The 26534-nt window shown below is 34.5% G+C and overlaps 1 protein-coding gene and 1 pseudogene across 1 annotated transcript in view; one reads left to right on the top strand and one right to left on the bottom strand.

Annotated features, from left to right (window-relative positions):
- Nucleotides 1–26534, top strand: part of pico (ras-associated and pleckstrin homology domains-containing protein pico) — a 196825-nt gene that overhangs the window by 69702 nt on the left and 100589 nt on the right. The window contains exons 4-5 of the mRNA XM_089096227.1: nucleotides 10912–11042; nucleotides 26319–26408. Coding sequence (XP_088952353.1) covers nucleotides 10912–11042; nucleotides 26319–26408 — 221 coding nt within the window. The remainder of the gene's footprint in view (nucleotides 1–10911; nucleotides 11043–26318; nucleotides 26409–26534) is intronic.
- LOC148947723 (zinc finger MYM-type protein 1-like) lies at nucleotides 15704–25423 on the bottom strand (annotated as a pseudogene).

Raw genomic sequence — 26534 nt, 5'->3', positions numbered from 1 at the left:
TGAAACCCTCCTTCCCGAAATTTTTGTCAGACTCGTAAAAACGAAACCAAAATGCATGTAAACAAATGTTTGACGCATTTTTGAAGTTATTTTGATCCCCCCCCCGCACCCTGAGCAAAAATCCTGGATACGGCCTTGCCCAAAACTTCTTTTATGCAGGGAGTGTTTGGACTAATGCGAAGCAAAATTCCATCTAAATGAACAAAACCAATGGGAGTAGGCCAATGTAGAAAAAAACTCGATATCGCCCTAATCCCGTTGGTTTATTCTGTTGTTTTTTTCCCGTCATGTCTGGTCAGTTTCGTCGAAAAAAACACCCTTGCTTTATTTAGATAGGATTATACACTACAAACTCTAGGAATTACATTGCACCTCCCTTTTCTCAATGAAATTCAGTTAATTTTTTAATTGATTATTGATTAACCCTACGCGTTAATCATAATTCTATCTTTGTTTCTCTTTCGCCGCTCACAGACATACTGCTTTTCTGTAGAGTCGTTGTGAAAAGAAATATCCATCTGGTGTTCGAAGGTAATTTGTATTGTGTTTCCATCGGGGTGAAAGGCTTATATTTCACAATCAAAGGATTAATAGCAACTAGGAATCGGGACTTCATTTAGCTCTTGTCAATATCTAGGGACGTGTGAAATTCCCTTGACAGTAACCCCTGTTTTTCTTTGTGTTAGGGAATACGGTAATAGTGATGACTGCGGATAATGAGATAAGCCTGTCCTGGGAGCCGCTAGCGCACCTTCCTAAGGGCTATAATTCTAAGGGCTATAATTCTTTAGGGTTCGCATTTTATAACCACGGGGTGCCTAATGACAAAAAATAAATGCAATCAAATCCCATTTTCCAACCCATTAATCAAACCCCAACGAAACTATTCCGTGATGTTAATCCATAGAATACACCTTTTTGTTATGAAATACGTATATTTGCGACAATCATTGTAGTTTTAATGCGTCAGGTGGAAACTTTCGAAGCAAACAGTTTTGTTTTCAGTAAAACAGACACTACTGAATAGAAAACAAAATATATTTGAACACGTGTCGTTTTGGCTTCACCAAAAAAAAAAAAAAAAAAAAAAAATAAAAAAAAATACGATAATTGACTCGAGACGACATCCTGTTTCTGAGAATAAATACATTTGCGGGTTAAGTTAATTCTACTACCATAAAATATTATTTTTTAGCACTTTTCTTTTAATTAAATAAAAAGAAAAAACACGTTTTTTTAAACTGAAAGTAAGGAAAGACATTAAAACTTAAAACGAACAGAAATTATTCTGTATAAGAAAGGGGATGTCCCATCCTCAACGCCTCGCTCTATACGCTAAAGTTTTTATTGTTTAAAAAAATAGAGTTGTGAGAAAGAGTCAAACTTTAGCGTAAAGAGCGAAACGTTGAGGAGGGACAGCCCCTTTCATATATAGAATAATTTCTGTTCGTTTTAAGTTTTAGTGTCGCTTCTTACTTTCAGTTAAAAAAAACTTGTTTCTTTTATTTAATTTCTGAACGTTTTTGAATTAATGCAAGTTTTGATTTTGGCTCACCGTACTATGAATAATTAAAACGAAATTTGCATATTAATGTTCGTTTTAATTTTTGATGTTGCTCCTTACTTTCAGTTTAAAAGCTTTTTTTTTTAATTTAATTTCTGATCGTTTTTTTTTTTTAATAATGCCGGGAAATCCGGCGCCCCCTTCATAGCAATGTCCCTTCCCCCATGAAAGCTTCCTCCATGCAAAGATCCTCCCACGTAACCCTCGACCCCCCCCTCCCCCACTACCAGAAAAGAATTCCCCCCTGAAAACGTCTGTATACTTCCCAATAACCAATACTATATGTAAACATTGGGCAAAGTTCATAACTTGCAGCCCTTCCCCCGGGGACTGTGAGGGATTAGTCATCCTCAAAGACATAGTTATTATATTTTTCGACCATGCTGAACAAAATGGATATCTCGAAATTTTGATCGGGTGGCTTTGGGAAAAAAATGAGCGTGGGAGGGGGTCTAGTTGCCCTCCGTTTTTTGGTCACTTAAAAAGGGCACTATAACTTTTAATTTCCGTTCGTATGAGCTCTCCCACGATATCCTAGGGCCACTGGGTCGATACGATCACCCTTGGGAAAAGAACAAAAAAACGAACACGCATCCGTGATGTTTCTTCTGGCAAAAATACAAAATTCCATATTTTTGCTGATAGGAGCTTGAAACCTCTACGGTAGGGTTCTCTGATACGCTGAATCTGATGGTGTGATTTTCATTAAGGTTCTATGACTTCTAGGGGGTGTTTCCTCCTTTTTTCGAAAATAAGGCAAATATTCTCAGGCGCTTAGCTTTTGATGGGTAGAACTAAACTTGATGAAACTTATATGTTAGAAATCAGCATAAAAATCTGATTCTTTTGATGTATGTATTGGTATCAAAGTTCCGTTTTTAGAGTTTCAGTTACTATTGAGCCGGGTCGTTCCTTACTTACAGTTCGTTACCACGAACTGTTTGATATTTGTGTTTTGTTCGAAGGAATAGAAAACTGGTGACTAAGTAAACTTTAAAACTAGAATTTGCCTGTTTAGTTTTATTAAAATGAGATAAACTGAACTGATAATATTATATATTATGAATAAAACAAAAGGATAAAAATATAATAGTTTAGAAACAAATTTCGGCTATATATTTGCGGATTAGGGGGGGGGGGGGGTAAAGCATAGCATATATTAAATACGTAACCTAACCTAACCCAACCTATTTACCTTTTTCCCCCCTGAACCACAAAAAACAATAATTTAAATTTTGTAAACGCAATGACAAACCACGGTTTCCAATCCAATATTCTATTGAAAGAAACCCGTTTGACTAGTTTCTTAAGCATCTTCCCTATATAATATGGCACTTGTGTTACAGATAGTACATATTATATATATATATATATATATATATATATATATATATATATATATATATATATATATATATATATATATATATATATATATATATATTTATATATATATATATATATATATATATATATATTTATATATATATATATATATATATAGAACCGGAAGCCCGGTGGCTTCGCCGCGAGAGCTCCGCACATGGCACGCGGCAGGCTTCTATATGTGGATTCTGATTGTCGCTTGTCTTCTAACCGCAGACTTGAGCCTCTTCTTGATGTCATGACTTCACCACAGGTTCGTTACAACCTCCCTAGGTAAAAAACAATTTTTTCCTTAAAGTCCTGACCTATGCAGATTGTTTGTGTGGCCAGTCATCGCTGTTCCTTGATTTCCAACCGTAGATTTCATTGTCCGTTTTCGTTTATATTTGCCTCAGAAAGTTTTTTCCATGCCTTTTGATTAAGTAGTTTAGATTCATACGTCTTCTCATTTAGTTTCTTAAGATGTTATAGATAACAAATAAGTTTTTTCAACATTTCGTTTACAATTCAATGTGATTCTCGCTGTCGTGTTTTCCACACCTGTCTATTTATCTGTTGCGATTCTCAATTTCACTAGTTTTTTGATCACATGTATCTGTGCTTCATTATCATCAGGCAACTTCTTAAATATTTTAAATTACCCTAAATTAGAATTATCGCCTTTGTAATTTTTTTTTTTTTTTGTTATATGACCTTTAACTTTTGCCTTGTCTTGTCTATTGTCATTATGAAAAACATAACGCCGAACCTTTGTTTTTTTTACAGAGTCTGATGCAGTATCAGTTCTTGCCTAACGTCCTTATAAATTACATTGTCTTTATTTCTATTTCATCGCTTGGAGCTTTTATAAAATGTTGAACGTCGCCTTTTGCCCCGGCTTGTCTTTTGTCATTATGAAATACATATCGCTGAACCCTTGTTTTTTTTTATATAACAAAGGCATGGTAAGCATTGATGACCTTATTTATGTCAAAATCCCAAACCCAATGATCATAACTATCATTTTCAATTTTGACACGTTTTGATTCTCGCTGATCTTCTAACCCCATTTTTCGTACTTCTTCATTTTGGATTTTCATAGTTCAGACAATTTGCCAATGCATTTTGATTGAGCTGCCCTTTTTGGTCTAGTTTTACATGATGGTCCAGGTTGTAGATTAGTTAATTATTCAGGTGGTGGGAAAAAAACTTCTTTTTCTTCCAACGAATTATCCTTTATAACACTTGTACATTTTCATTTTTAGGGTCTTGTCTCATTTGATAGTCCAGGTTGCTGATTTTCACCCATTGTGAATTTAATCTGTTCGGGCTATTCTCTTGGTCTTATCACATTTGATAGTTCAGGTAGTTCCAAAGAATCATCATTTGTATTTCCATCGCTATTATTTTGTACGTTTTGATTATCGCTGTCGCTTGTATTCTAACTCCATTTTTGTTTCTTCTTCATTTCGGATTTTCGTTACTTCAGACAATTTACCAATGCCCTTTGCTTTAGCTGCCCTTATTGGTCTCTGCTTACATGATGGTCCAGGTCGTAGATTTGTTAATTGTTCAGGTGGTGGGACAAAAACTTCTTTTTCTTCCAACGTCTATGTCTTTTCATACTGCAGTCTTTTTAAAGATATTTGATTATTGAAGCATGTCTGATTTATAACACCGATTGTCTACTAAGTTTCAAACTTTTTTTTTTTTCTATTTTGAGGTTTTTGAATTGTTGTAATCCCTTGTTAAAATATACACAAATATTTGTGCAATTACCAGTTTCTTGCTCTTTAAGCAATTTAATGTAACTTTTCCATGCATGAAAATCTTCAATTTATCCACATAAATGTTACAAGCGTGACAACGTCATTGCAATAGTGATGTAGGTAAAAATGACGTCATTGACATGAATCTTTTTTTCTCTCCAAAATTAAGGCTCTTAATGAATTTCTCAAACTTCTGACCTATCTAGATCGTTTTTTTTTAGGCCAGAATGTCGCAGGATACAAAATTTCTCGAAAAAACATTGAGCTGTTTAAAAAAAAAATTATAATTATTGCTCACTTATAAAGATAGTTATATGATATATAATGTATATATATATATATATGTATATGTAATATATATATATATATATATATATATATATATATATATATATATATATATATATATATATATATAATATATATATATACCAGTCAAACGAGTATCTGTCATTAGATAAATGGATCGCAAAGCGTGGTTTGTCTCTGTGTTTATAGTATTTAAATTATTTTTTTTTTTTGGGTTTAGGGGGAAAAAAAGGTACCTTGGTTAGGTTACGCATTTTAATAATAATATATATATATATATATATATATATATATATATATATATATATATATATATATATATATATATATATTAAATAAAAAAACAAGTTTTTTAAACTGAAAGTAAGGAGTGACATTAAAACTCAAACCGAACAGAAATTAGTCCGTATATGAAAGGAGATTTCCCCTCCTTAACGCCTCGCTCTTTAAGCTAAAGTTTGACTTTCCCACAACTTAATTTTTTTAAACAATAAAAAACTTTAGCGTAAAGAGCGAGGCATTGAGGAGGGGACATACCCTTTCATATACGGAATAATTTCTGTTTGTTTTAAGTTTTAATGTCGCTCCTTACTTTCAGTTTAAAAAACTTGTTTTTTTATCTAATTTCTGATCGTTTTTTAGTTAATGCAGCTTTTATTTTGGCTCACCGTCATTAAATAATTAAAACAAAATTTGTATATTAATTTAGCTCTCCTTTTGCTAAATGGCTTTCTATGAGATGGGTTTAGATAAATCTTACAAATTAACTTATGTGACGAAATTCTATGTTCGAATATTTTTATTTCGTATGTTATGATTTTCGCCCCCTAGTCAATATTTCACTCTTTAGGTTAAATTTAAGTCGTGTTCTAATTATATAAGAATGACTCCTTATTCACAAAGGCCGTTAATTATAATAAATATCTCTGATGAAAGTACAAAAAAATTTGTTCCCTTGTGAATCAGACGAAATCGGGAAAAAAGGGGCGTGGGAGGGGGCCAAGTTACCCTCCAGCATTTTTGGTCACTGAAAAGGGCACTATAACTTTAAATTTCCGTTTGAATGAGCTCTCTCTTGATGTTGTAGGGCCACGGGGTCGGCACGATTACTCCTTAAAAAAAAAAATAATAAACACGCATCCGTGATCACTTCTGGCAAAAAATACAAAGTTGCACATTTTTGCAGATATGAGCTTGAAACCATTGTAATAGGATTTTCTGATACGCTGAATCTGACGGTGTGATTTTCATTAAAATTCTGTCGCTTGTAGGGAAGCCTTTGATGAGTAATGCTAAATTTAATAAAATTAATATATTTAGAATCAGTCAGCAATATAAGCCCATTCTTTTGGTAAATTTATTGACATGAAAATTCCGTTTTTTAAAGTTTCGATTACTATTGAGTCATATCGCTTTTTTTATGGTTTTTTATTACGTATATGTTCGTATATGAGAGGGTTCTCCCCTTAGTCAATACCACGCTCTTTGCGCTAAAGTTAAAATTCTGTTTAAATCACAAACCCCTGGATCACAAAGGCCGTTTAACTAGAATAGATAGCTCTTTTCAAATCACTAAAAAAAACTGTAGCTTAAAGAGCGAGGTATTGACTTGGGGGCGAACCCCCTCATATACGTAATAATTTCTGTTCGTTTTAAGTTCTAATGTTGCTTCTTACTTTCAGTTGAAAAAACTTGTTTTTTTTAAATTTAATTTCTGATCGTTTTTTAAATAATGCTGGGAAATCCGGTGCCCCCTTCATAGAAATGTCCCTTACCCCAAGGAAACATCCTCCACGGAAAGAATCTTCCAAGTAACCCCCTCCTCCATCCCCCCTCACCAGAAAAAAATCCTTCCTGAAAATGTCTGTATAGTTCCCAATAACCAATACCATATGTAAACAATGGGCAAAGTTCATAACTTGCAGCCCTTCCCCTGGGAACTGTGGGGGAGTAAGTCATCATAAAAGACATATTTTTTTGATTCTCAACAATGTTGAACAAAATAGCTGTCTCAAAATTGCGATCGGGTGACTTTGAGAAAATAATGAGCGTGGCAGGGGGCCTAGTTGCCGCCCATTTTTTTGGTCACTCAAAAAGGGCACTAGAAATTATAATTTTCGTTCGAATGAGCCCTCTTACGACATTCTTGGACCACTGGGTTAATACGATTACCCCTGGGAAAAAAACAAAAAAAAAAAATAAACACGGATCCGTGATCTTTCTTCTGGCAAAAAATGCAAAATTCCACATTTTTGTAGATAGGAGCTTGAAACCTCTACAGTAGGGTTCTCTGATACGCTGAATATGATGGTGTGATTTTCATTAAGGTTCTATAACTTTTAGGGGTCTTTCCCCCTTTTTTCGAAAATAAGGCAAATTTTCTCAGGCACGTAACTTTTGATGAGTAAAACTAAACTTGATGGAACTTATATTTTTGAAATTAGCATAAAAATCTGATTCTTTTGATGTATCTATTGGTATCAAAATTCCGTTTTTTAGAGTTTCGGTTACCGTTGAGCCGGGTCGCTCCTAAATTACAGTTCATTATCACGAACTGTTTGATATTAGGGCCCCCTCTGGTCTCATAACGGTAAAATCACAAATACCGTTTAGTTCAAATAAAAAGCTCTCTTGAAAGTGCTAAGAAAAACTTTAGAGTAAAGAGCGAGGTATTAACAACAGAGTAAACCCCCTAATAGAAGCTATAGTTTACTTTAGTATCCGAGTTTCATGTTCTTCCTTAGTTTCAGTAGAGAAAACGTTTTTTTTTTAAATTTAATTTCTTGTCGTTTTTTAAATAATGCTGGTAAATCTAGTATCCCCATCATGAAAAATTCACTTCCTCATACAAAAATTCTCCATGGAAAGATAATTCCATGTAAGCCCCTCCCACAGCCCCCCTCCCCTACCAGAAAAAATCCCCCCGGAAAATATATGTGTACTTCGCAATAACTTATACTATATGTAAGCGATGAGCAAAGTTCGAAACTAGTAGCCCTTCCCCTTCGGACGGTGGGGGGGTTAAGTTATCCATAGAGATAAAGTTTTTACGTTTTTCGAGAATGCTGAACGAAAAGTCTATCTCAAAATTTCGATCAAGTGAATCTGGGAAAAAAATGAGTTTTACAGGGGGTCTATCTGCCCTCCAGTTTTTTGGTCAATTAGAAAGGGCATTAGAACTTTTAGTTTCTGTTTGAATAAGCCCGCTCACATTATTCTATGACCACTTGGTTAAAAAAATCACCCCTGAAAAAAACACGCATCGTGATCTTTTTTCGAGCAAAAAATATAAATTTCAAAATTTTGGCAGATAGGAGCGTGAAACTTCTTTAATAGGGTTATCTGACAAACTGGATATGATATTGTGATTTTCGTTAAAGTTCATTAAAAATGGAAAGTTCCATATTTTCGTAGATAAGAGTTTGAAACTTCTTTAATAATGTCCTTTGATAAGCTGAATCTGGTGGTGTCATTTTCGTGAAAGTTAATTAAGACAAAATTTGCAATTAACATACAAAATTTTATTGTTTAAAAAAATTGATTTGTGAGAAATTTACACTTTGGCGTAAAGAGCGAGGCGTTGAAGAGGGAACGGCCCCTTTGATATACGGAATAATTTCTGTTCGTTTTAAATTTTAACGTCGCTCCTTGCTTTCGGCAAAAAAAACTTTTTTTTCTATTTATTTTAGTAATTATTTTGAACTTATGCCAGCTTTGATTTTAGCTCACCGTAGATCAAAAATTGAAACAAAATGTGCATATTAATTTTACTTTTGTTTGGTTCAATGGCTTTTTCAAAACCTGTACGATTTTATTTACAAACGCTTTTATTAATAATAAATATACGTAACTTGCGAATTAACTTACGTATTGAACATCAATATTTATATGTTTTTCAAACACGTATTAGGCAGTTCACCTTTAAGTCAATAACTTGCTCTTTAAGCTAAAGTTTAACTTCTATACAAACTCCTTTAATACAAACTCTTAATCACAAAGGCCGAATAATTAAAGCAAAATTTGCAGATTAATTTTACTTTTATTTTGTTCAAATGGCTTTCTCGAAACTTATTTAATTTTATTTACAAACGTTTTTATTAGAAATTAATACAATTAACCTATGATTTAACTTACGTCACCAACTTCTGTGTTAATATATTTTTAATGGGTGTATTAGGGGGCATGCCTCCTAGTCAAAACCTTGCTTTTGACGCTTAAATTCAAATTTTTTACCAGTTATATATAAATGACCCATAATTACTAAGGCCGTTACTTAGAATAAATAGCTCTTATGAAAGTACTAAAAAATCTTTTGATTTTTTTTTTTGTTTTTTTTTATGATTAATTTCTGATCTTTTTTTAAATAATGCTGGGAAATCCGGCGCCCCCTTCATAGCAATGTCCCTTCCCCCAGGAAAACTTCCTTCATGAAAAGATCCTCCCATATAACCCCCTGGTTATATTGTCTTTCTTCTGGCAAAACATGCAAAATTCTATATTTTTGTAGATAGGAGCTTGAAACCTCTACAGAATTAAAATCTGATTCTTTTGATGTATCTATTGGTATCAAAATTCCGTTGTTTAGAGTTTCGGTTACCATTGAGCCGGGTCGCTCCTTACTTACAGTTCGTTACCACGAACTGTTTGATATATATGTATATATATATATATATATATATATATATATATATATATATATATATATATATATATATATATATATATATATATACATATATATATATATATATATATATATATATATATATATATATATATATATATATATATATATATATATATATATATATATATATTATATACATATATATATATACATATATATATATACATATATATATATATATATATATATATATATATATATATATATATATATATATATATATATATATATATATATATATATATATATATATATATATATATATATATATATATATATATATATATATATATGTATATTAAATTAATTATTATGTTGCGAAATAATCCTACTGCTTGCTACTACTGCTGCAACTCTCTTAGGTCTTATATTTAATCTTATCCCTTGGGCATTTCGTAAAACTTTATTATCCTCATTAGCTATTGGTTCACTTTTAAGGAGAATGTTATGTATCGGGTCAACAATACAAATAGTACAAGAATTCGGATGTATCAAAGGAGATCATAGTAACCGTAAATCATTGGAAGCAAAACATTTTACTTTAAGGATGATCACTAAATTCTGCGATAATGTTCGCTGAAGGCTTCACTTAAGATTCGTTAATATTCATTACTCCTGTTCTAAACGCACTCTTTTATATACTGCAATGCAAACCAGTCACGAAATAGACCGAGACGCGTGATGAAAAACAGTTTTACGCTGCCTTGAGCGGATATAAACAAAGGCAAGAACTATATTTAAACTGTTGTTTTTTGGGGTTTAGGGGGGGGGAGGTACCTAGATTAGGTCAGGTTACATATTTGATATAAACTATACTTTACCCCCCCCCCCTAATATGCAAATATATAGCAGAAATTTGTTTCTACACTTTTATATATTCATCACATTATATTTCATTTCTTTATCATTAACCAAACTAGCACTATATAAAAGAGTACGTTTAGTACAGGAGGACCAAAATATTTAATATTCAATGGTTAAGGATTTAGGATTTTAATCTATTTTATTAATTGCTAGAAATATTAACCGTTCTTAATGGTTAAATCGTTAATATTGTTTTAGGATAGTAATCTTTATTCAACAATCGTCTTATAAACATAAAAGTTTAGTCTGAAGCGTTTCACAGGGACAAAGTTCGTTTAAATAATCGGTTTTAATTTCTTTATAACCCCTTATTGAATCAATTTGTTTCATTTATTCTTTTTGTTTTGTTTAAGAGAGGACCATAGAAGATCATGAAATCATTTTGGACGTCCATAATGAACTGGAGAAAAAAGAACCCGTGCCTGGCCATCATTTCATCTTTAGGAAAGACTTTAGGAAATACGAGTTCTTTGCAAGCCCTTTGGTGAGTAGAAAACTACACATGCATTAATGCACATAGACACAGGAGGTAGTGCCGTATTTAGGTCTGGGGTATTATCCCAGTTTAATTAGGGTGGGGGTCTCCGTTGATTTAATACATGGTAGTTTTACTATTGAAAAAGTACTTGATAAGAATTTTTCAACCAGTATAAGAAAATACAAATCTCAATGTAATTTTTCACATTTTGGATGTAGGGGGCGGTGACACCCCCCCCCCCTCGTAATTACTTATTCTTTAGTTTGCTTTAAGTTTGATTTAGTTATTCAATTTTATTTTTAGTTTAGTAGTTAATAGTCTTTTCTTTGGGTTTTAAGTTTGACTTACATGACTTTATTATTGCTCATTTTAGTTCTTTGTATGACTCTTCAAAGATTTTTTTCAAACGGTTTGTGAGAATTAATTACTGTTTTTTTTAACGAGAAAAAAATAAAAAAATATATGACCGTGGATTGTTAGTTCAGTAGAGCGCAAATTGTGTTCTGGTTGTGTTCTTGATAATTGTGATAATCTTGATAATTGTGTTCTTAATAAGGCATGGGGGTTATCATTCCTACTCATGTTAATTTTTGTTCGTTTTGAGTTTGACTCAGCTATTTATTGTAATTTGTGTTCGTTTTGAGGTTCATTTACTTGTTGATGGTGATTTGTGGTAGTTCTACGCTTGGAAGATTACTTGACTTCTATTTCTGCTCATTTTTGGCTTAATGGAGCTCTTTACTTTTCTTTGAAAAACTTGTCTTGTGGAAAAAGTTTTTCAAATTAATTTTAAGTTAAGGAGACGCGACACTCGGCTATTATGACTTTTTTCATATATTATCCTTCAAACATAAATCTTAACTTATACCCCACGTATTATAAAGTAGCCTAATGCTTTTAAGGTTTCTAAAAATAAAAATTTTGCTTTAGATTTTTTGAAAAGAAAACAACAAAACAAAAGCAGACGTAAATACTACATAGAAGAGTAAATGCGGTGTACAACTGTCAAATTATGAAAAGTTCATATATCTTAACCAAATATGCACTTTTTTGACGCAATAGACCCCCTCTCCCCCGACCTGAACCAAGTTTTCACCAACCTCCTTTAAATGAAAATTTTGAATTCACAGTCAAAGTCTTGTATTCAAAAATTCAAAGTCTTGTCTCAAAATACAATACAAAATAAATAAAAGTTGATTAGATTGTAGTAGAGGTGTACTCAGATTTTTTACGCCTGTTGCTGGGTTTCGTTTTCATTACTATTTAAGTAAAAAGGAGTTGAAAGCAAAATGTTAAAAGAAAATATAAATTCAATATCGTTTGGGTAAAAAAAAAGGTATAAAAAAAGTTGGGTAAAAAAAATGTGGTATATCTAAAGTTTAGGTTGGCGTCTTGAGCATTCACATTTGAGAAACATGGCCTGACATCACATGCATTGGATGGTTCTTATGCTAGGCAGAGGGGGATTTACTCCCGAGAGAATACAACCCCGGGTGAAAACAGAAATACGTAATTTTTAGTTAATAAATGTTATATTTCTAAAGTTTAGGTCGATATCTTGAGCTTTCACGTCTGAAAATATACCCCGACGTCACATGCATAGGCCGGTTCTCTTGGTAGGGGCAGGGGAGTATCGGGCTAGAGAATACGATTCCAAAAAGGATTTTAAAATAAGCACTTTTCCAGAAAAGTAGAATTACTAAGGCTGTGCCATTTTGAAAATCTTTAAAATGGTCAAAATCTAGCAATTCGGGGGAGGTGGTTGCAGTCAGCTCCGTAAGACTTTTCCAGGTAAAAGTTCTGTTAGCTTCCGTAATTCCGCGAATTCATAAGCAGTAAATGGTAAGATTCCCCTTCCCTAGGTATAATTACATAACGATAAAAGTAAAATATAAATTTTAAATAATAATAAAAAAATGAGGGTTTGGGGAGATTTCACCCATGAGATTACAATTCCGGATGAAAAAGGAAATAACTATTTATTGGCTAAAAAGTGGAATTTCTAAAGTTTGTCTCGCACATGGGGCTAAATATACAATAAAGTTTAAGAAAGTTTAAACTCTTCGGAGGATTTAAATAAAAATCACCTCAAAAGCATATACCGTTTTCGAGGGAGGAGATCTAGTGTTCACGCATAATGCTAGTTTAGCAGGTACTTATGTGTTATATAATACACACTTGAGAAATGAAATTTGGTGAATGCTAATGAAATCAAACAAAATAGGATGAAAATACAATACCTTAGTAGCAAAATTATGAAAACTACAACAAAGAATTATTTAAGGGGGGCCGCCCAGAGCGCATTATATTAAATACGTAACTTAAACTAACCTAACCTTACCAAATTACCAACTAAATATTTAATTAAAATATAACTATAATGTATTTTTCCACCGAACCGAAGCTAATTGTCTGGTATAAACACCGTGGTATTTTCTCAAGTTCGCGATACAAGTTCTCGAGTGTGTATTATATAACACATAAGTACCGTTTAGCATTTAAATAATAAAAAAATTGAGTCTCAAAAAAGACAAAGAAATACTACGAGAAGGGAGATGGGGTATTTAGGGGGGTGTGGGGTACTATCCCCCTAAATACCCACCTAAGTGGTGAATTCGCACAACCCCATCTAAACAAGAGATTCCTAGATCAGGCAGGACCTGTTATGAGCCTGAAAATTGCAACTGATATATTACTTGTTGGGTTCCGCTGGGGGAGGTTTAAGATCATGTAAACTCAAAACGAGATTTGGGACTAGCCAGCATAGTTGTCACTGTTTGTTCTAGCCACAGTATATAAATTATAGGCAGTATGATCTTTCCCTATCTCACTCATTATAAAAACCCTGACCGAGGTGCGAGTGCTCCAGAGAACGTAGAAACATAAGCGACATTAGATCTTTTCACGGTTAAACAAGTCAGATTTCTCTTGAACGCGAAACTTGGCTTCGACGTTGGAACACTAAATTTTGAAGAAACTAATTTTAAATTAATTTATTTCAATACATATATGAAAATCGGTAATTAGTAGTGCAATGTTATTATTAGATGTTAGGAATTAAAAGTAGGTTTCGAAGTCTCAAGTTGGTTTCAAAGGCATTTTGAGAAAGTTTCTGCCAAAATACGTGTTCCAGGGTAATTGGACCGCTGGTGGCAGATCAAATGAGAGGAGCTGTTTGTACGCGCTAATGCAAGAATAAGTGGAAGGAGCTGTTTGTTCGCACCGAGAATGAAGAGCCAGTAATTATCTGCGGTAAACTTACTGCTATATCTTTATACTCTGGTTCTAGCTAAACGCTTTTTTGAAACATACAGATACTGCCCAACTGTATAACAACATTGGATCCACAACCAGAAATAGCCCCAATCTCAGCTAGTCTTATCTGCATGTTCATTACGAGGGATGTGCATGTAGGCTTAGGCCACTTGTTTGCCTGTGAGTCCAAGCAAATTCACCCCCAAGTTTTGTATACAAGTTCAGTGGACGTTGTCCGCCATGAGTCAACCCAAAATGCTCGATCATCCCATAGTTCAATGTCTATCTACCTTATTTGTTCCCTAGGATGGATGCATAAGAGACTATCTAGTATCTATCAACAAGTTAAAATTATACCATTTTTATACAGTCCTAGAAATGGCTTATGCCAGCAGCTTTGACTCTCGCTTAGACTATCTGTCTTGGCTCTTTCTCCAATTAGTCATGGATTGATGGCAACTTGAATTTAATTCAAAAATATACTCACTACATGGGCTGGTATCCAAGGCAACACAATAACATAATCTAGCATTTCAAGATCCTGAACAAAAGTCTCAACAAGCAAAGCATGTTTGCAAGCTGAGGAACGACAAGCACACAAATAATTCAGCATTGAGAGAGAATCAGAACAGATTAGATAAAGACCCATGGGCAAAGCCTCTTTAATAAAATCAAGAGCCTTTACAATTGCAATCAACTCAGTTGAAAATATTGACGATTTTTCCTTAATTTTAAAACCACAGGGAACATTCAGCCTTGATGTTGCAAAAACCTACTGCGACTACATGCGAATGACATTACTTGCGACGGTGACTACGCGCAACTATGACTACTTGCGACTTCGATTACGATTACTTGTAACTGTGACTTTATGTGAATGCGACTACTCGTGACTGTGACTGCAACTACTTTCAGGAAATATTGATGGGGATATTGAACAAAATCGAATGACACTCTGTGCATGCTGGTTGTCAAAAGGGTGTATCAGCAGTATCTCAGCTACGGCTGAAGGTGTTAAGTTGAAAGTCTCAGGCAATGTTGAAAAGTGCTTCAAAAGTGCCTTGTCTTTTTTAGCCCCCCCCCCAGCACTGATCAAAATTCTGAAACAGCCGATTTACTCGAAATAGTTAAAAGATTTAATCATTACGTCTCGGGGGATGCCATGTTTCCCATAGCAAATGGCGCCATTTCAGAAAACCTCGGGGGGGGGGGGCGAGTCTGGACTGGCCCCGGTCCAGACTCAAAATTTAATTACTCTGTTTGGTAGACTACTCTTCAAATTAGTCTTCGAATACATATTCAAAAGAAGTGATTTATCTGGATTTCGCCTTTCGCAGTCTAATTAGGGACAAAAAGACCGCTAAGAGATGGAATATTTACTACACATATCAAAAACCGAAAATTACCGGAAGTTACTTTAGCCAAGGATATCTCCTTGGCTTTATTTTTGTGAAGTCGTTCACAAGCTTTACAAAATCGAGCTCCTTCACTGCAGCCTCGTCAGAGAATATAAGGAGCAAATGCGGAAGTCGCTTGTTGTCCATTGTTCTCCGAAAATAATTCTTCACAAATGTCAAAACCGAGAAAAATCGTTCATTTGAGCATGTTGTGAGCGGGAGTATGAGGACTACCCTCACGACCTCAAGAACCTCAGAATAAGCTTCTTTCAATCCTCTTAGGCTTTCGAAAAGATCTAAAGCGTTTGCCGCTGTTCTGTGAAAGCTGCGACACGTATGCACGAGCTATCAAAGCTTGACTCTTCAGCTCTATAACACCGATGCCAGCCTTATCGAACTATGTCGCGATCTCGAGAAGTAAACCTGTGTTCATGAAGTCTTCATATTTGGGGTTATAGCATCGTATGGCTTCTAGTACTGGCAGCTGGACAGAAAAATGCTCTTCAAGCAATGCCCTTGAAAATGCTCTTCATGGTTGAAGCAAGCGCTCTTGCTTCAACCATGTCAGCAAAATCAAAACGAGTTTAGAAGATATCCGGAAGACTCAGGGACTATTTGACGACATCAACAGGGACTATTTCATGAAGTCTTCATATTTGGGGTCATTCCCTGTCTTCACATCGACAGGGACTATTTCATGAAGTCTTCATATTTGGGGTTATAGCATCGTGTGGCTTCTAGTACTGGCAGCTGGACAGAAAAATGCTCTTCAAACACATGTCTAACTCTGTCTAAAACCTCGTAGAACTCTCTTCGAATTTTCTTTTCTGTTCTTGTACCCTCAAATTCAGTGCTGTGCTTTCCAAGTGTTGATGTCGTCAAATAGTCCCTGAGTCTTCCGGATATCTTCTAAACTCGTTCTTGCGCTCTTGCTTCAACCATGTCAGCAAAATCAAAACGAGTTTAGAAGATATCCGGAAGACTCAGGGACTATTTGACGACATCAACAGGGACTATTTCATGAAGTCTTCATATTTGGGGTCATTCCCTGTCTTCACATCGACAGGGACTATTTCATGAAGTCTTCATATTTGGGGTTATAGCATCGTATGGCTTCTAGTACTGGCAGCTGGACAGAAAAATGCTCTTCAAACACATGTCTAACCACTCTGTCTAAAACCTCGTAGAACTCTCTTCGCATTTTCTCTTCTGTTCTTGTGCCCTCAAATTCAGTGCTGTGCTTTCCAAGTGTTGATGTCGTCAAATAGTCCCTGAGTCTTCCGGATATCTTCTAAACTTGTTTTGATTTTGCTGACATGGTTGAAGCAAGAGCGCTTGTTTCTGACAGATCAGCTCCGACATTAATAGCCATCTCCTTAGACTTGCCGTTTAGGACTCTGAAATACTCGACATCCATCCCGTATTCTCTTCAGTTGGTTATTTGTTGTGGTGATTAAAGTGAAGGCGTCTGAAATGATCAGATCTGGGGCCTGCAGTTGTTCAGAAAGAGGTTTGATTACTGCAAGAACTTCATGAATAAAACGAAATTTTGTTATGGAGGGAAACAACTCTAATTTATTCTCAAGACATGTAGCTTCTACTGCTCCCTCTCTGTCAAAATATTCTTGAGCCGGTGATAGAATTGGAAATATGTAATCCTATCTTATTAGAATTTTAGATGTTGATCTATACCAGTAAGACCACTGTGTCAAAACTGCTCTTTCAAGTGTCACCACGGACACGTCGGCAGTTTTCTTGGCTTCAACAGACAACTGGTATCGAGTATCGCTGTTAGAGACAAAACCCTTAAATGTTTGCAAAGCTGAAAATACTGACGAAATTCTTTGTATTTTCTGCATACGCCAATAACAAGGTTAAGTCTATCGGAATGACAGTGAGTGTACACCACTTGCGGTGCTTTTTCCCGGAGACGGGCCTGTACTCCTTAAAAACGTCCACTCATTACACTCGCCCCGTCATAGCAGTGTCCGACACATTTTGACCAGTCAAGGCCGATACCCTTTATTTTGTTGTAAATAAAATCGGCTAAACTCTCAGCGTCAACCTTGCGCATATGGTTGCAACATATGGCTCTTTCTTTGATTTTCATATCAAGAACATAGCGCTCTAAGATCCCAAGTTGTTCTTTTTTGAAAGGTCTTTTGTTTCGTCAGCAAGAAGGAAAATATTTTGCTTCTCTGACTTCTTTCGCGATAGAACTTTTTACTATATTTCATAGGACCTTAACATACTCGTTTGGGTACTCATGCGATAAGTAGTGGTCATAGGCCTATCAATTATTGTCCATCATGTTTTGATTGATTTTTATTAGATTACTTACGATCTGAATAGATTTCTCTTGATTTGCACTGGACTCTCCTTCTTCACCGCTACAGAATACAAGACCTTGCCGTCCAGGTAAGGCTGTAGTTTTTGGCAGAGCCTTTAAATTCCGTCTGTTCTCTAATATTTCATTTTCCCGTTCTTTGGAGAAGCATGAGGCAACAGATTCGGCCTTCCCCGTCTGAATAGCTTTAAATTTGGTCCAGGAAATGGTACATGCTTTGTGCCGGTCACTGTTTTTTGTGCTGCCTTACCAGCTCTGGAATGTCTTTCCACTTTCTCAATCCTACGTCGATGAGTGCTCTTGCGCATATATTTTGCCTGCTCTTAGCAATGATCCACTGAAGTGTCGGTAATAGAAGCAGAATACCTAGTCCTGTTCTTTTGAATATTCGAGCCATGGATATTCCAAGAAATAGGAGCTGTTAAATTTTCTTCTGCAATTCCTGATGGTAGTGACAGGATAGTCAGTCAGAACTGGTTGGAAGGGGTTATCATATGGGTTCATGGATACATCTGTACTGTTTATGCTGGAAGCCGTTCCCTCCGTTTCTGGTTGGCGCAGATATATCTCCACAGAATTTGGTCTCACGTCCAGATTCTCGTTTGGCGGTAAAATCTCGGTCGCCGACGGATTTTCCTTTGACGTCCCGGCATCACTGTCCTACAGAGTAACCAAGTTTTACTTTTATACAAGTGCTGTGCCAAGTGCATCTATTTTTTTTACTCAAGTACAAGTCCCAATAGGAAAATTTTATTTGGGCTAAGAATAATTATAAAGTATTATTTCGAAAATATTCTTAAAGGACTCGTCGTAGCTTTAACGCCAATGTAACCCACTTCCGTTATTGCAGCCATTAATTCTTAAACCCGGAGACCCGAATCTCAAACGTTACATTCTAAACCCGCTAACGACACCTCAGTTATAGTCAAAACTCATTTTCCTAGCAGGATAGACACCAGAGTTAGAATCCGATTTTGTCGATAATGTTCAGCTTGTTATCTATCAAAACCGCCCATATCTGCAGTGGTGAAGTGGGCTAAAATTTCTGTACCAGTAGGCATCTGAATGCAATCTTATATAGCGCAAAAAGAAAGAGAAACATTTAATAGCCACGAGATATGAATGAACTTAAAATAATATACACTTAGGGTTTAATATAGTACAAGAAGGCCAAAGGTGTGATTCTATTTAAATAAATAAATTGAAGAAGTAAATTCTTTTTTATAATAAATAAAATTGAATATGTAAAATTTAAGTTGTGTAGTTATTATTTTCATTTCAATGCTGTAATAACTGGAAAAGGGAATATTCGTAATATAATTCGCTTTCAATGAAGCTCCAATGACGCAGTAGGTTTTATACTTTTACAGTTAGGGAAGGAGGCAGTAACCATACTCTTGTTTGTAGTGATTTTTGTTCGTTCCAATCTTGATTCCCATATTTAATTAACGCTGTATTCGTTTTAAGGTTTATTTATTCATTTATGTTTTCTAATGACCTGGTTTTTGGTTTTCAGGAATAAATCGAAAGCAACAAAAAAAATTTGGAAAAGGAAGAATAAACTAAGAGCTTCAGAGTTGAAAATTGGGTCCCTCAAAAAGAGAGCCATGGACCCCTGCCCCCCCCCAATGGCGACACTGCCCATAGCCCTGGGAAAGGGTTGTAAATTATACATTCTGCCCATTGTTTACATACAGGATTTATCATTGGGAAGCGGGGGAATGTTTGATCCTGGATTTGTAAGAAAAGGCAAATGTTATTAAATGTTGAAAATTTGGGGAATGTTGAGATGAATGTTAAACTAAATCAAAAGACAATATATGCGTGTAGATCATCAAAAGGTATATCTGCTGTGTTCTAGGAGCGGCTAAGGGTATTGACTTAAAACTTTCAGTACCACTATTGCTGCTACTACCGTGACTCCAAATGTGACTAATTGCAAGTTTGACTACTTACGACTTCGACTATGAATATTTGTAACTGGAACTGCGACTGAAATTGTGACTGTGACTACTTGTGACCGTGGCTTTGACTACCTGCATCTGGGACGGTGACTACTTGAATATGCCACGGAGACTACTTGCTACTGTCACTATTAGCGACTAGAACTACTTATAACTGTAGCTCCTTGTGACTACGACTACTTAACGCTTCGAATGGTTGTAGCTACGACTAGTTGCAACTGCGACAACTTATGACTGCGACTGCAACTACTTGGGACTGCGAGTATGAATGCAACTCGACTGGTACTGTAGCTACTTGCATCTCCGTCTAATTGCGACTACTAGTGCTGTTACTGCTAACGCCATTGTTATTGTGACTGCAAATACTACTGCAACCTCTACAATTACAACTATAACTATTGGACTAAATAAAAACAGCAATAAAAGCTATAAAAAAAAATCAATAACTATGAATAGTGCTTCCTGCATGTCAAAAGGCCTTATCTGTAATTTATCACGAATGGCTAAGGTTTATTAAGTTGAAAATCTGAGGGAAACTTGAGGGGGATGCTGCACTAAGTCTAAAGACAGTAGGTGCATCCAACTTGTCAAAAGGGTATATCTATATTAATCTCAGGAACGACTACGGGTATTAAATTGACACTGTCATGGAATGCTAAGGGAGGGGAGGGGGGGGGGTAAATACAATTAAAAGACACTATGCATCCAGATTGTCAAAAAGAAAAATCTTATATATTTCAAGAACAGTTAAGAAAGGGTATCCAGTTGAAAAAATCAAAGAATGTTGAGGGAGATGTTGAACTTAAAGATGCTATGCTCATCCCAGTTTTCAATGGACATAGCCGCACTGATTCGGAATTGCTAAGATTATTAAGTTATTCTTTCAGGAAATGTCGATTTGTATGTTGAACTAAATGAAAGGACACCACATGCATCCTGGCTGTCAAAATGACATGTCTGCAATATCTCAGGACTAGTTAGGGGCACAAAGTTGGAACTTCCAGAGAATTTTGAGGAGGATGTTTAGGTTAATCAGAATACACCCATGTGGATCTCGGTTGTCAAAAGGGCGTATCTGCAATATTTCAGGATCGGCTAATGGTATTTATTTGAAACTTTCAGGGGATATTGAATAAGTCAAAAGACACTATGTACATCCAGCTTGTTAAAAAGGTGTTTGCAATATCCCAGGAATAGTTAAGGGTACAAAGTTGAAATTCTCTCAGAATGTCGACGGGGAGGTTTAACTCAATCAAAAGACACTTATGTGCATCCTGGTTGTCTAAAGCGCGTATCTGCAATATCTCAGGAATGTCTAACAGGCATTTTGTTGAAACTTTAAGGGAATGTTGACGGAGTGTTGAAATACATCATAAGACATTAATTAGAGCTAAAAAATTGGAATAGGATTTTTTCAATTCTTAAGCCGAAGGTATGAAGAACTGGAGAAATATTCATTTTAATAACCAGTAATAAAACGTTGACAATTAAAATGAATAGAAATTAATTATTTAAACATAACTTTCCATAAAAAAATTTCTTATACAAAAGTGGAGAACCATATTAAACTTGAGACTATCAGAGATAAAATTGTATAACAATTCAAACTTACTACGACCAGAAATTAGTATCAAAGATTAAATGAAGCACAAAACGAACAGAAATTAAAATATATGATTATATCAAAAATATAACATATACTAATGATATATAACATATACTAATGCAGATGAATAATTAAGTCTTAAAAGGAATAACTATTGAATAAGATACCTAAGTCGGACCAAAAATGAACAAAAATTACTACACACAGGAATTTTGCTGCTGTACCCTTCTCAATCTCTTAACTGTAAAAGTTCTAAATCCCTACTGCGTCATTTGCGCTTTACTGAAAACAAAATGAATTATAAACATTTTGTTTTCATATTTATAACATGGAAGAATACAAAAAAAATAAATTGAATTAAAATCTTGAATTGTTGGAAAATTGCTGATAGGCTATCGGAATTACGCTTTCTGCATGTCTATCTGCCTTAGTTCTGCCCTAGGATGATAGACTATCGTGGAGAAGTGAAAATAATAATTTTGACACAAGTCTGAAAAAACTGTCCCAACTTTGCCTCTCACAGGGACTATGTGTCTTAGTCTGATTAGGCTTCCAAGTCTTTCATCCTTCTGACCAAAGTTTTCACATTTCCTTGAATTAATATCATTTTATACTCATAATCAGTTTTATTTCAAATATTCAGTTTATTTTCATTAGTTACATCCAGTCCCCTTGATTATTGTAGTGCCTTATTTTTTATTTGTCGTCGATCTTTTGAAAAATTAAAGTACATTGTTCAGTATACATATAGTTTTCAATAAAATGCAAATGATTCAATAGACTTGAGAGTTTTTACGGTTAGGAAAGAGGGAAGGGGGGAGTAGTCAAAGTCCTGTTTGTTGTAATTTTGTTCGTTCTAAGTTTTACTTGAATATTCAATTAAATTTTTATTCGTTTCAAGGTTTATTTATTCATTTGTATCAGTATCTGCTATCTCCTTACGTCTAATATGATTATTCATTTTAATTTGTGTTCTTTTACCGTTTAATTTATTATTTGATAATAATTGCTGGTCGCTTTGAGTTTGAATTATTATGAAACTTCATTTCTGTTCGTGTTAAGTTCAATGTACATCTTTATTTTTTGGGAAAACTTCCTTTTTCCTTTTTTTTATATTAATCTGAAAAAAAGACACAGTCTGAGAACTAAGCTTTATTAGCCGTAGCGTAGTTTATTCTTCTCTTTACATTAAATTAGAAAACAATTTTTTTCAACTGAATGTAAGGAGCAACATTAAAACTTAAATGAACAGAAATTATTCCGTATAGGAGGGGGAGGGGTGCCCCTTCTTCATCCCTCATTCTTTACGCTAAAGGCTTAAAAGTTCTTGAAAAATACTTCTCATTCAAAGTCAACGACCCTTGCGTTTCAAGAGTCGGTCTTAAAGAAATGGGACAAAAAGTCGAACTTTAGAATCAGAGCAAAGGATGGTAAAGGCGCAGCCCCCCTAATATACAAAATAACTTGTATTCGTTTTAAGTTTTAATTTTGCTCCTTACTTTCAGTTGAAAAAAAATTCGTTTTTTTTTCATAAGTTGATCTTTAAAACCGAACTTTAGCATATGAGCAAAGGATGAGAAAGGGGCAGCCCCCCTCACATACAACATAATTTCTGTTCGTTATAAGTTTTAATTTTGCTTCTTACTTTCAGTTGAAAAAAAACTTGTTGTTTTTTAATTTCATTTTTTATTGTTTTTCAGAACATGCCTGGAAATCGCCCCCTGTAAAATTTCACCTGGAATTTCCCCAGAAAATGAGCCCTCTCTATCTTCTTGGGCTATCGGTTCGATTTGATCACGCATGAAAAAAAAATTGATACACATCCATGATTTTTCTTCTGGGAAAAATACAAAATTCCACATTTTTTGCAGATAAGAGCTTGAAACCTCTACAGTAGGGTTCTCGTTTTCTTATACTCACTCACCCTTATATCGTCCGTTAAATCTAAGGTTATACTGAATTGCGGGCGTCTTATTGTAAGAACAATGTCGGCATCTGCTGCAGAGAAGAATTTGTTGAAAAGTTGATTTACGTGATTCAAATAAGCTGAAAGAGGATTTTGCTTTGTTTATTCGCTCCCCTTGAAGAATTGTGCTGTCAAACTGATTTAAAATAATACTGGATAAAAGGAAATTAAATCTGATAAAAGATAATAAAATGGTTGTAGGCTAACCATTTATCCAAATGAATAGAAAGGACTTCAAAGAATATGAATGTTTACATTTATTTGTCGGATTTGGGATATTTAAATTTTTTCAAATTTATTTTTTTTTTTTTTAAATTTAGTTGTTATCAAATTCGGTGGTTGCTGATTCAGGTAACAGTTCATATTTAAATCCTCTGAGGCTTCTGTTGCCCCATGGATCGTATTTTTGACACAAAGCCTCAGAAACTTTATGTTCCATAACAATTGTGCATATATATATATATATATATATATATATATATATATATATATATAAAATATATATATATATATATATATATATATATATATATATATATATATATATATATATATATATATATATATATATATATATATATATATATATATATATATATATATATATATATATATATATATATATATATATATATATATATCAAATGTACATATTGGTTTTGGACGGTGACATCCTTGAAGTTGCAGAACTATTTGGTGCAATGGATTCTATAATTCCGAATACAACTTTAGAGAAGGCTATGAAGTTTTGGTACTTGTGCATTATATGCTACACACGAAAGAAGTCAAGTCTAGTTAATGCTAATGAAATAAAACAGGATGAATATCTAATAATTAGAAACAAATTTGGGATATATATTTGCCCATTAGGGGAGTGGGGGTAAAGCATAGCATATATTAAATACGTAACCTAAGCTAGGTACCTCCCCCCTAAATCCCCAAAAACAATAGTTTTATATTGTAAACGCATGAGAGGCCACGCTTTGCGATCCATTTGTCTATTGCTAATACCTGTTTGACTGATTTCCTTTAGTGTTTTCGTATACAGTATATAGCGATGTGTAAGATATAATGCACAAGTACTGAAGTTTTTCGCAAATAGTGCATTGTGGAACCTGCGTAGTATGTACGTGCCTCTGTTGTTACGTATAAAAATAGGATATACGCATTTACGAATTTTATTGTTGTGTGAGTAACTTAAACCAGTTTCCTTTTTTTAAGTTTTATTACCCCTTGAATGACTGAATTGAATCCTTTGCGTCGTTTTTGCAAAAACTATTTTCAGCTTTTCAAGCAAAGAATGATGCGGAATAAAAAGTTTCGAAATCTGAGATGTATTTTGGTGGGAATCCTTGAAGGGTGTAATGTGCTTTTGGAAACAAGACTGGGTCATACGTTTCTATGCACTAAACCCTTCATGCATGTAATCGAGCAGATATTTTATGGTACTTGTGTGGAAAAAGCTCAGGGAGCTTCATTGAGAGTGTTGTTGTTGCATAACTCACCACAATTTGACCCAAAAGTTTGGAAATGTCAAAATGACATAAAAAAAAACTTCTGAAAGCTTTAACACGATCCCTCTGCTGTGAAACATTTCGGATGGATTGAATCTATTCAAATAAGAGCCCTGCGAATAATTTTCAAAGAAACTAAGGTTTGATACTCTCTTTTTCTAAAAAAAAGACAAAAAGTTGGGAACGCTTGAGCGCAGGAGAGTTACATTGTGCCTCCTTTTTGGAAAAAATGCAATTGCATACCCTCGCACGGAAAACATTTTCTCCAAAAGACACTCCCCACCCAGAGTCCTTTCGCCTCAGACTGGTTTTGACCCCGTTCTCACCTTGTTCCCCATTCGTTGCTTTGCCTTCAAATATGAAAAAAAACTCTTGTCCCCTTCATTACCGAAGAAATGAACAAAACATCCCGCTAGTTTTCCTTTTTTATTATTCGATACAACTGGACAGTGTTGCCCAGCTTTGGCACTCATTCACTAATTTTGTCCCTCCCTTTTTCAGATGTCCCTATAATTTCTTTTATTTTAATGTGTATACTATTTTATTGTTTTTTTTATGTAATTTTTGCAATTTTATCTTTTTAACTTGCTCGGACATTTCGCAATTTAATTACTTGGACTAACAAATGATTTTTTATTCTGATAGAATTTTTCGAAATAAAATCTTACTTTATCTAAATATGATGAAAAAAATACCGAAATTATGTATAAAATTCTTCTCCGTTTTTATCAAACCTACTGATCATATAATGCATAACGTCAACCAATTATTTCAGAGTTGAAGATAAATGTTCGACTCAAGATTAATGATTGACTAACACACACAGGCGATCTTGTAGGCAGATAATTATTTTTCGTGCATAATGAAATTTATGACCAACATCAAGTAGTCTTCCTGAAAGACGAAACTTGGCTATCAATTGCCGCACAAGGTTGTATTCTAAGGATTTTTTCCTTCAGTGCTATCAACAAAAAAAGAAAAAAAGAAGCCTTAGACGACTGATGTTTTAACTAATAACGGCCTTATTTCTTTTTTTCGGTGCATGCCCCTGGACTAACAATAAATATTGTAATTGGAATAGGCACGTCATCTTGAATAACAAGTGTGCCTCATATGAAACACTGTTTAGGACACAATCATGAAGTTAGTAAGTTGTTTATTTATGTTCTGCAAACAATTTCTGTGTCAACACGTCTTCAGTTGGAAGCGCATTAACTATCTCTTCTTTTTCAGCAATTTTTTCCTACGGAGATGGTAGATCTTGGAGACAGTGATGAAATCCTAACGGAGTCAACAGTTTTGGCTAAAGTTTACGCACTGCAGGTAATCCGATCCCTCCTAGTATCAGCTAATCATATAAGTATAGTATGTCCTACCCTTCTAGTGGCAAAACGAAGCAAAGCATAAAATACTCTACTTGTGAGGAAATAAAGCTAGCACTAGATGCAG

The sequence above is a fragment of the Artemia sp. Qi Xiang Cuo genome, chromosome 10, assembly GCF_049724085.1.
Source record: "Artemia sp. Qi Xiang Cuo chromosome 10, ASM4972408v1, whole genome shotgun sequence".
Lineage (NCBI taxonomy): Eukaryota > Metazoa > Arthropoda > Branchiopoda > Anostraca > Artemiidae > Artemia > Artemia sp. Qi Xiang Cuo.
Note: the sequence above shows the minus strand (reverse complement) of the source record. Positions and strands in the feature narration are given on the sequence as shown.